The following is a 12,166-nucleotide window of genomic DNA, read 5'->3' on the forward strand; positions in this document are numbered from 1 at the left end:
GGTACTTTGTGGATATAGTTTATATTTAATTATTGACATGTTTCATTGCATCCTATCAGTAATATTGTTGATGAAAAAAAAATATTTTTTTTAGTGTGTGTGCCTTCCATTTTGTTTACGAAATCCCAACTAGTAACTGCAGTGCTATTTGATGTCTTGTTTGTTCCACTTGTAACAGTAAAGCATTTCATAGAAATTGAGCATGGTGAAGTGGGTATGTCAATCGCACATTCCACTCATTATTCTAAATAGTCTTAACACTACTAGAAACTGGATTTTCAGGTTAATGTAGAGTTTCCCAGAACTCAAAGTGAAGCCGAGAATAGTTGATAAGCCAATTAACTATGGTTCTGAATAAAAATAAATAAAAAGTGTAATGTTTTCAGTTTTTATAAGCTTTTTCAAAACCTTTAAAATACCCAACATGCACTAACTTATTAGATATTGAATAAATCCACTATTGATAGGAATTAAAAATAAAATCAAACATGCATTATTTTTTTTTTGGGGGGGGGGGGGGGGGGGGAATTCTTTGCATTACTTAGGCAGCAAAATATTGTTAATCTGATAACTTTTACAGTTTAAACTTAAATAAAATAGTATCCTATCTTAGCAAGATATTTTCTTAAACGAGCCCTTTTTAGCTGGCCTATCATCTGTTCTCAGCTTGTCGTTGGGTTCTGGGCCACTGAGTAGCTTTTCCTGGAGTGGTTCGGTGGGTTGGCACTTCCAGTGCTTGTTGCTGGGCACTCGGGCGAGGAGTGCAGAAGTGTCCTGGGCCAATAACTCAGAGGGCTGTAGATCGAAACCACACTCTGCTACCATGCTGAGTATAAATCACAAAAATATTACTTGATATCAGCCTTGTGGGATTGGAAACAAAAATTCCCCAGAAAAAGATGGTTTCTCTGACTTATAATGAAAGGCATTAGTATACTCGGGCACTATCATAAAAAAAATTTACACTGCTGAAACTGAAATTCGCTCGCCAGCACAGCTATCAAAAACATTATTAAATTTGGATACAATACCTTGTCTAGGCCGCAACACCCATAAGGACAACAGAAGGGGAGGAATAACTTACAGTAGATAAAGCATGGACTAGCAATGGACTAGCACAAATCTCTCTCTTGTGCTAGCTATGTCGGTAAAACATAGCTTAGATCCACGCCCCTCGTAGCTCAAGTCCACGAATCCAAAATTTTCATGCTTACATCACACAACCAGTTTGCCACAAATAATATACTTTTGCATACACCGAACAAAACAACTGCTGGTGGTTAATTATTCCCAAATTCATAATTCCAAAAAAGAGCTACAGTTTTCATAGAAACCGCAAATCATTTTTCCCGCTTTACATATTTTCTGGACACCACAATGATGACAGCACAGAATATACAGTGGGCTAACAAAGACACAACAGTTGCGACATTTCGGGAACTGATAGTCATGTTGCTTAGTTAGGGGGTTTAGTTGCAATAAGGCTAAGGTGGCAACACCGCCCATGCAGGTGGTACCGGAAGGCCCCGGGAGCGCTGCAGGAGATCCCTGCGGGCTCGGTGCTGGTGAGGCCGCTGCAGTCGGTGTTGCGCATCCCGCGCGCGCAGGTCGAGGACTCAGCCCGCTACGTCTGCAAGCTGGGCAATGTGGCCGGCGAGGACAGCCGGGAGCTGTCGCTGGTCGTGACTGAGCCACTGTCCGCGCACATGCGTCCCCAGCAGCAGGTACAACACTTCTTCCATCTGTAAAACTTGCACCCATGATCGTCCCTAAGTATAAGCCTCGAGTGTTGACTAATGATCAGATGCACAGAAAATGAAATTAAATGTCTTATTTACCAATATAAATGTTTAAAACACTTGTCATAAAGGTTACATATTTTCAAAGGTTATAAAATATTAAATTATTTAGTAATATGTGCAATTTCCACTGCAAACTTTTTTATATGTTTTGTGATTAGTAAAAGCAAATTATTTCTGTTACTAAAAACATAAGCTTAACACAGAATAATTTTAACTCGTGTGTGTGTGTGTGTGTATATATATATATATATATATATATATATATATATATATATATATATATACTAATTAAAATATATGTGTGATTTTTTAAATCATCTTATATTGCCAGATATACTTGTGAGTTTAAGCATATGTCAATCTTGAGAATGTAAGTCGATCTTAATTTCAATTTTAATTATAATAATAAAATATGTTAAGTTTTTAACTTCAAACCTGCATGTTTGAGTTCAGTTAACTGTTATCATTTAAGCTGGCAAATCTAATTCAAACCTATTGAAGATTACATGTAAGTCGGAACAGAATTATCTGAGTAAGAAGGGAAAAAAAATACATTTTATGAAATATGATTATGAAAAAAAAAAACATTTGAAAATCATTTCATGCTGTGCAGATTTTTTTTTCTTCAGTTTCTTTGCTGACATTTACAACTTAATTACATTTTTTGAAGAGGGATTTGACTTAAGTTTCAAAATATACTGAAAGAGTTTTTTTTTAAATAATGTATGATACTGTTACTTTAACTTTTAGGAATATTATCTCAGAAGGGGGAAAAAAACAATTTATTTATCGCATTACATTTCAAAACTAAGATTTATTTGCTCCTGCACATTTGTTAATGTTGCAATATCCAAGTAACTGTGTGCAATACTGATCGAAGTTCAGCCTTAGCCAAGCTCTATACAGCAAGCTTGGCCACCTGGGCCTGCGAGTGAAAATGCTGCTGGGTGATGCAGGTGGTGGACGCTGGGTCGTCGGCGCACTTCAACTGCTCCGTGGCGGTGGGCGGTTCGGCGCGCATGTCCTGGCTGAAGGATGGCCGGCCTCTGGCTGACGGCGCGCGGATCAACCTGCTCCGTGGTGGCCGCACCCTCGTCGTGCGCTCCGTGCGCAAGGAGGACCGTGGCATGTACCAGTGTGTGGTGCGTGATGGTGAGGACAGCGCCCAGGCCAGCGGCGAGCTGGTGCTCGGAGGTCAGTCTGCACTTCTACGGTGGCTCATTTAGGGGACATTGCAGAACATGGATCATGGGCTCTCTGGTTGATCTGAGGGGTCTGCGTAGGCACCCCTACTACCTGCTGGAGGGGCATAGCCAGCAGGAAAGACATTGGTTGCCAAATGGGCTAGGGGTTGGTTAGTGTCGATGCTGGGATGGGTGGCCCCGCCTCTCGAAATAACCCTTCCCCGACACCTCCAGACTGTGATGAAACAGCATATCCATTTCCCTCACCATATGGGACAACGCCACTTCGTAGTGGATCCGCCCATTCGAAGGAGTATATGCCGGCCCGCAAGGGTTCAGGGAACACGTGGATAAATCAGCGAAGCGCAATCTTCGATTCAGATGCTTCCATAAGTATAACATTGCATTTCTGAAATGTACCAGTGTATGGTGAATCATGACATCGGAGACAGTTTGCAGGTTAGCAATTCATGGGGAGGTTGAGGACAGTTGGCATACTTTTTGTACACGTTTTCATGATGTTGCATGAACATTGCAGTTCTTTAGTAAAGGCTGGTTACATTTCTGAAATGTATCTTAAACAATATATGGATTGTAGTTTGTCCTGAATCTGCCAGCCACATTGTCCATAGTTATCAAGCCAATAGCCATACATGCGCTTGTGTAAGTAATTATTCCCCAAGTCATTAGCAATAGTAACTCAACTATGAAAATCGTACCTACTTTAATTCAATAAATAACTAGCTTTGAATCCTTTAGATTCATTTAAATTCTTTGAAATTTGTATTCTACAGACAAGATTCTTTTCTTTATTGTAGTGTATTTTATTTTTAATTGTGGTAGTATTTTCTTTCTTGTTGACAAGAAGTGCTACATTGTGGCTTTTTTCAGTTAGTTTGATCATATTTTGTATACATGCCAAATATAGGATAATAAATTATCTTTAATATGGCATTCTATTATTGTGCAACTTCTGTAATCCAGCAGCAATAGAGTAATTCACATTCTGATTTATTTTGGTGGAGTCTGGCTGTTGACCATGGCTACCAGTGCACACTATTGCAGAACCAGCATTTTTAGATTGCACAGAGTTTATAAAAGCTTTATGTTGAATCTTCATACATAGATTTATTGATTTAGTTTAAAAAAAAGTATCAACTCATTTTTGCCAACTATAATTCCATAATTTGTATTTTATTCAGTAAAATAAATTGTACAGTATTAGGCATATACTAAACTCCCGGTTTATGTGCGCGCGTAGCAGTAGCACCAGAGCTGCAGTCGACGTTCATCGAGCAGACACTGCAGCCGGGCCCGCCCGTGTCGCTGCGGTGCGTCGCCTCGGGGAACCCGCCGCCGCGATTCACCTGGCTGCTGGATGCCGTGGAACTGCAGCCGCGCAGCTACGTGCTGGGCAGCTTCCTGGACCAGGCGGGCGACGTCGTCAGCCATCTCAACATCTCGTCGGCCAAGGTGCAGCACGGCGGCCTGTACACGTGCGTGGCGCGCAACCTGCTTGGCGCCGCCCAGCACTCCGCCACGCTCAACATCTATGGTGCGGTTCTCGCGTGGACCAGAACTCACTTGCTCTCTCTACTTACTAGAGCTCACTATTCCAGAACCATCTCTCATCCCCTACTCATCAGTAGTGCTTTCCCATACTCATTGGTGCTCTCTGCTGCAACATTCTTGCTTCATTTCCATTTCAGATATCCACACTTGTCCCTGATCATTTTGAACTTTAGAATAATACAGCTTTCTATGTCATAACTGGCTATCTTCTAGATCTCATTAATACACACTTTCCCATAAACTACCAGCACATTCTAAATAATATAAAAAAAATCGCTTAGTATATTTTATTTTGCAACATGTATTTTAGTAGCTCCAGAACTTCATTATTTACATTGGCTCAGAGTTGGAGTGGGCATGTCAAAATAGCTACAATCAATACAATTCAGTATAGAATGATCAAGTCTGTGTTGATAAACAGGTCATTGTACTGAAAGAAACTAACAATATTCCCTTCAGAAAAGAATACATACACGGAGTGCGAATCTAGCATGAATTGGGACAAGAGAAGAACCCGATACATAAAAGGTCGCAAAAAGGAACGGGCACCAAGGGTGACAAAAGGGGACGAGGGCAGGAAACAAATTTAGAAAAAGGAAAACACATGGCACCAAGCCGAAAGTGTCTGATAGCCATTGCATAGAACTAGCGGCAACGGACCAAGGGTCGGTTCAGTACTCATTATCGCCTAGTTTCCCACTGTCTGAAACTGTCTGATACATTCTTCTTATTAATATAGAGCTGATTTCAGTCTATCATATCCTCTAGTAATATCTCGTTTTGTATTCACCACACATGAATATACTAAACATAAAAAATTATATTTTATTTGTTCCTGAAGAACAAACTTAGTAAAAGAAACTGTTATTTGCACTAATTCCTTAATGACCAACTGCATAAAAGAAAACTTAAACAATATTTTTTATGGCAAGTATGTTCGCTAGCAGTTTACTTAATTCGACGTGGCAAAGCTTGTATCAATCCTGTTAAGGGGCCGTCCTAATCGGGAGTTTATTTGTGTCTGTGAGGGGGTATGATAAGTGGCGACGCTCGCTGGTGCTTCTAGTATAGTATCGCCTCTTAAGCGCAAGGCAGTGGGACTGGCGCGCAGTCTTCTCGTCAAGCATAGGTGCAACTATGATAATTGAGCTGTAACCGTAACCGTAACATGGTGGATAAATATAGGTACAGGTGTAACACAAGTTCCTTGAGTGCTTTAAAAATCCATACTGGGTGTCTGATGCATAAGAACTATTTCAAAACAATTTTTTAGCCATTTTCCCTCTTCTAAATTACAGTTTAAAAAGGAAATCCGAAACAGGACTTGTAATACGCCCCCGGTGTATTCTTAAATGTTTTCCGTAATCCACTTGGTTTCTTCTGAAGCTCTGCACACCGTATTTTGAAGTGAACCCACGGCCCGTGGAGGAACTGCAAGTCTGAAGGAGGAACTAAGGGGTAGTGGGGTCGGTGCGCTGCCGCAGGCCCGCCATCGGCGCGGGCGCCTCGCAACATCACCGCCGTGGCGGGCACGGACGTGTTCCTGCGCTGCCCCGTGGCAGGGTTCCCCATCTCCAGCGTGACGTGGCAGCGCGGGGGCGACGCCCTGCCCTCGCACCTGCGACACAGGACCTTCCCCAACGGCACCCTGCTGGTGCGCCAGGTGGACGGCCCGGCCGACCGCGGCGAGTACCTCTGCTTCGCGGCCAACCAGCAGGGCCAGACCGCGCAGTCACGCGTGCACCTGGACGTCATGAGTGAGTGCTGCCGTCCTGGCACCTTCCTGGCACCTTCCTGGCACCTCCCGGTCACCTTCCTGATGCCATCCTGACACATTCCTGGCACCTCCCTGACACATTCCTGACACCTCCCTGACACATTCCTGATGTCATCCTGGCACTTTCCTGGCACCTTCCTGGCACATTCCTTGCACCTTCCTGGCACATTCCTGGCACCTCCTTGACACATTCCTGATGCCATCCTGACACCTTCCTGGCACCTCCCGGTCGCGGTCCTGACACCTTCCTGACACCTTCCTGACACCTTCCTGACACATTCCTGAAAACACTCTGACACCTTCCTAAGACATTCCTGACACCTTCCTAATACCTTCCAGACACCACCCTGACACCTTTCTGACATTCCTGAAAAATTCCTGACACATTCCTGGCACCTTCCTGTGACATTTCTGACACCTTCTTGTTACTTTTCTGATGCTTTCCTGACACATTCCCGACACCTTACCGACACCTTCCCGACACCTTCCCTACACCTTCCCTACACCTCTGAAACCTTGCATTGTATTTTAAACTTCCATTTACACAGACAGAATAACACAGAAAGGTTCATAGATTAACGTTCAGTATATTTAATTGAAGAATATTAGTCTCCATACTACCAGTATGAGCAAGAATGCTATAAAATAGTTAATTCAAGCTTTTGTTTACAAGTTTGCCATTTAAAATTAATTTTGGTTAGCTCTTGTTAATGTAAGCTTGAGTCATAACAAACAAACTTTAAGACTGGCGGTAACATTTAACTGCTATGGTAAAAATTAATGATTAGAATACTTTAAATTACAGTGCATTAATTTTGCTGATGGTCCATCCTGTGCACTAGTTACATGAGTGTTCCATGAGCATTTTGTGTATTGATTATTCTGTGTAGTTACTGTAGTGTGAGTGAAAGCAATTTATAACTGAATACTTAAGAGTGTTGGAGGAGGTGCCTTCAAGCCTAAAATGCATTGCGTTTATTGTGTATTAGAACCACCAACGATTGCACCATTCCAGTTCCCGAGCGAAATACAGCAAGGCATGAGGGTCCAGGTGACCTGCAGCATCATCTCCGGCGACTTCCCCATCGCCATCTCGTGGAGGAAGGACGGCGAAGCGCTGTCCGAGGTCAGTCACCCCTCACCGACATTCCATTTAAGGCATATTCCTGTATCTGAAAGCCGTTTCACGGGGGATGACTAGGAATATTGGTTTCAGTATATATTACTACTGTTTTTTAAAATATAAAATTGATAATATGCTGTTTCATGCAGATATTGCACATTAATTATATTTTAAAAGACAAACCATAGCTTGGTTACAATATACATCATAACTACATTTATAGTGTGGTAATCAAATATTATTAAATACTAAACAACAATTACTTCAAAGGGAAACATTTTTGTAGCAGCTATTCAATAACAACTAGATGCATTTCACTAATTTATAAACTATGGTTTAACAAAGCCAAAATAGAACAAGTTAAGCGATAGAAGTCTGTGATGAGCTAACAACTGTTGAAACCAAATGGAATCGTGCATTGACGTGGGCAACTGCAGTAACTCGACCGTGCTGGAACGCGTGGTGAGACCCGTCGGAGGAGATAGTGGCGGCTGCTGTCGCAGGAGTCGGAGCTGGTGCACGAGGAGCGCCACGAGTTCTCCAGCAGCCTGACGTTCCGCGACCTGGCGGCGCGCCACTCGGGCCGCTACACCTGCGTGGCCGCCAATGCCGCCGCCACCGCCAACTACACCGCCAAGCTCGTCGTCAAAGGTTCCCTGCCTGCCCTCGTCTGCCGTCCGCCACTTACCATCAACCATCCACCATCCACCACTTACCATCCACTGTCCACCGCCCACTGTCCGCCATCCACCACTTACTATCCACTATTCACCGTCCGCCATCCACCACTTAGTATCCAACATCCACTGTCCACCACTTACCACCAACCATCCACTATCCACCAATTACCATCAACCATCCACCATCCACCTTCCAACATCCACCATCCGCTTTCCACTATCCACCATCCGCTTTCCACTATCCACCATCCACTTTCCACCATCCACTTTCCACCATCCACCACTTACTATCCAAAATCCACTGTCCACCACTTACCACCAACCATTCACCATCCAGCATCCACTATCCACCATCCGCTTTCCACCATCCACCACTTACTATCCATCATCCACTGTCCACCACTTACCATCAACCATTCAACATCCACCATCCAACATCCACTATCCACCATCCGCTTTCCACATCCACCTCTTAGTATCCAACATCCACTGTCCACCACTTACCACCAACCATCCACCTTCCAACATTCACCATCCAACATCCACAATCCGCTTTCCAACATCCACTATCCACCACTTACTATCAATATCCACTGTCCACCACTTACCATCAACCATCCACCATTCACCACCATCAGCCATTTATATTGCAAACCATCATCTGTCTTGCATCATCCATTGTCTAATTTCTTTCATCCATAGCAAGATAAGAATGGGGCTGCCTCTTTCTTGCAGCATCATCCTCAATTTTCGGCAATGAAATTAATCATAATACTAATATCCTGTTCATGGTTAATACATTTTTTTTTGTTTGAAAATATGGTTATACTTGCAAACATATTGCTAATAAATAAATTCCATTGAACGATTTTCTGGCATATTCATTAGGTATATCAAATAAAAACAAATGGATCACAGAACTTAAACATATGTTAAAGTCAATGCTAATAGAGTAACCATGGCTTAATTAAAAAATTTCTTTAAAAATTGGCTACACTTCATTTGAGTTAGCAGCAAACCAAAGTGAAATACATTTTGATTAAAGGTGATTGTAACCATATCAGGAGTGTTGTAGTCTGACCCTCACACAAGTACAAGTGTTGAGGTTGAACCTGAAGTAAAGTAACGTGGTGGATTCTCAAAGTCCTCGCACTGGCCGACAGGTTCGTCTTCACTGACGTGGTCGCTGTTGTCTTGCAGTGCCGCCGTCGTGGCTGATCGAGCCCCGGGATGTGTCCGTGCAGTACCACCAGCCAGCCAGCATGCACTGCATGGCCAGTGGCTTCCCCTTCCCCTCCGTCACGTGGCTGAGGGCCCGAGGTGAGTTGTTCACACAGCAGTGCATATTACAATGTGAAAGTCATTAAGTAAGTATCAAACACATATTACTTTGAAACTCGAATACACAGAGTCATATGTGATACTATAACTGCAACAATGTTGGTGTCCTTAGTTTGCGCTTGTAGTCTATGGGGTGTGGCAAAGTTAAGCTCGGAACATCACCTGCACTGAGGGATGTTTTGTGTGTTTGGTACAGCTCTAAAAGAAAAAAACCTAAGTCGAAGGAACATCGTTTCCATTTCACCGGGAAGATAATTGCCCAACTTTTATGTTTAAAAACCAAATTAAGAGTAAAGCATGTCTACCATTTTTGTTGACCTTCCAAATGTTGTAAGAATCCTTAGAGAATCGTCGATGCAACCTGTCGTGAAAGTTTGAGTCGCTGTTGTTCCTAATGACAGTGTTGTGCCTTTCAGGAAATTTTTTACGCTCCTTTTGGTAGTTATAAATATGATTATAATCATTTATTATTGAACCAGCAATATGCTGTTCAAAATTTTTTTTTCCTGTGTAATTTTTACCGTAACTTGATCAACTTGAATATGTAGGTACTCTTATATATTAAACATTACTTGAAAGTAGAAAAACTGAATATTTATTTTTTGATATTCCTGGTATTGGTATTGCAAATACTTTCACAGAATACCTTGTTACTAAAAGTAATTAACTGTTTCAAATTATTTCTCCTGTGAAATAATAATTGGTGTTTAGAATTTAATTTTTTTCCTGTCAGAATGACGCCATATGTTATAATACTGTCAGTAGGCACTTTTTTACGTTTTTAGAAAATCAAAAAATAGTGTAATTAAAAAAATGTTAAAACTTATTATAATTAAAAATGGTAATCAAAATAATACTTTTAATTATAACATCCCATGTAGTATAAATCTGGCAATAGTGTTCGCCATATACTCTGTACGGTACTGCAATCTAAGCATGAAACAGACAATAGAATGGAATTAACAGTTTGGAATAATTAAAAAAAAAAATCATTGTATTATATTCAGTATGTGAATTATGGTGCCGGTATACATAGATGACTTTGAAATTCATTACCGTACATAAAAATGACCTACTGAAAAAAAAAATATACTGATGCGTCCCTTCAAACATTAACTTCGTAATCGTGAGTTTTTTTTTTTTTTGGATTAGGTATTACTAATATTTCGGATCTCATAACTAATTATTTTATTTTAGCACCAACCATTTTATAACATCCTCGCAACATTAAAATTTTAAAGTTCTATTTACCAGTGACTTGTAATTTATGCTGCTGAATCTCCATAGATATGACGACTCAAAAAGGCTGCGAGCACATTTGTAAGACCAAATGTCAACAGGTGGTGTAAGCAGTAAAAGTATTCGGATGTTATCCATTCCTTAGAAAGCCGACCTCCGTAGCGCAGTCGTATGCACACCAGCGTGCGGTGCGAGGGGTTCTGGGTTCGAGTCCCGGGTAAGGCACGGGTGTTAATTTTCATACAGAAATTTAATTGCTATGATATGATGAAGATTCGAATAAGGACACATTATCCTATGGCTTCAGGTTGTAGGCTATCAACTAAAAAAAAAAAAAATTCCTTAGAAATGTCTTGTTTCCATTGTGGCTGCATTCCATGTGCGCTACGGACGCATCCCTAGTGCTCGGAAACAGCCTTGAACAGCCTTGAACGGACAACATGCCTCAGATGCGCCGGTTCCAACAGGCAGTGACGCGAGCGACTACGTGACCTTGGAGTCGGGGCCGGACGTCATCCTCTACGGCAACGGGTCTGTGCTGCTGAGGGCGGCCGAGCCCTCCCACGAGGGCTTCTACACGTGCCAGGCGAGCAACGGCATCGGCGCGGGCCTCAGCAAGGTCGTCTTTGTCCGCGTGAACGGTGAGCTCCAGAGGCTGCCGCTAGTTGGCCATCAGGGCCCGAGACTGTTGGTCATGAACTACTACTGTTATAGCACGTGTATTGCTGAAGCGATGTTCTGATCGCTATACACCGTGACTGAGTTGTTCCCATTTGTACTAGCCAGTTCCAACAAGCTACATTCTCAAAGCGGTATGTTCCAAGACTGGGCCCTTACTGTTGCCGACAGCAGTGGTTATTACATTCCTCGTTATATCTATATACTAGTGGTAGAATCCTATTGAAGACACTTTTCATTCAAATCGATGTTACAGTGAAGGAAATTACTTTTTCACTTTCCCTCAGCAAGGTAGCATTTAGCTGAAAAATTGAAGTTGTGAAGGGAGAAGTGAGGGTATTTTTCGGAATTCAACCTCTTTTGTGGAGATAGAATGTCATCCATGGAGTCATTCAATAGTAGCCATAACAAAAGGAAGAAGAACATTTAAAAAAAAAATTAATTGAATGAACAACAATTTACTTCAAAGTATGAAAAATACCATTACCATTGCGTTAATTTTTCTGAGAAATATGTTGCTTTGAAAGGAAGGGAGTACCCAAACCTGCTTGTTACTTACCTTGTCACAGTAATGTTCCAGTGGAACATGTGTCTGACCCCTGGTTCTATCAATGTTCTGGCGGCAAAGACAAGTCTCAGGTGTTGTTGTGCGCAGTGGTGCTAGTGGCGCTGGCAGTGCTAGTGGTGCTATTGGTGCTAGTGGCACTGGGGGGGCTAGTGGCACTGGCAGCACTAGTGGTGCTAGTGGTGCTGGCAGCACTAGTGGTGCT

The 12,166-nt window shown here is 42.2% G+C and overlaps 1 protein-coding gene across 1 annotated transcript in view; it reads left to right on the top strand.

Moving 5' to 3' along the window:
* The window catches only part of LOC134536491 (cell adhesion molecule Dscam2-like), a 160,424-nt gene that overhangs the window by 89,426 nt on the left and 58,832 nt on the right, over positions 1–12,166 (top strand). Inside the window, exons 10-17 of the mRNA XM_063376213.1 lie at positions 1,511–1,724; positions 2,759–2,996; positions 4,248–4,541; positions 6,043–6,315; positions 7,325–7,461; positions 7,965–8,109; positions 9,339–9,458; positions 11,186–11,359. Of these exons, the coding sequence (XP_063232283.1) occupies positions 1,511–1,724; positions 2,759–2,996; positions 4,248–4,541; positions 6,043–6,315; positions 7,325–7,461; positions 7,965–8,109; positions 9,339–9,458; positions 11,186–11,359 (1,595 nt within the window). The remainder of the gene's footprint in view (positions 1–1,510; positions 1,725–2,758; positions 2,997–4,247; positions 4,542–6,042; positions 6,316–7,324; positions 7,462–7,964; positions 8,110–9,338; positions 9,459–11,185; positions 11,360–12,166) is intronic.

Source organism: Bacillus rossius, chromosome 11, assembly GCF_032445375.1.
Source record: "Bacillus rossius redtenbacheri isolate Brsri chromosome 11, Brsri_v3, whole genome shotgun sequence".
Taxonomy (NCBI): Eukaryota; Metazoa; Arthropoda; class Insecta; order Phasmatodea; family Bacillidae; genus Bacillus; species Bacillus rossius.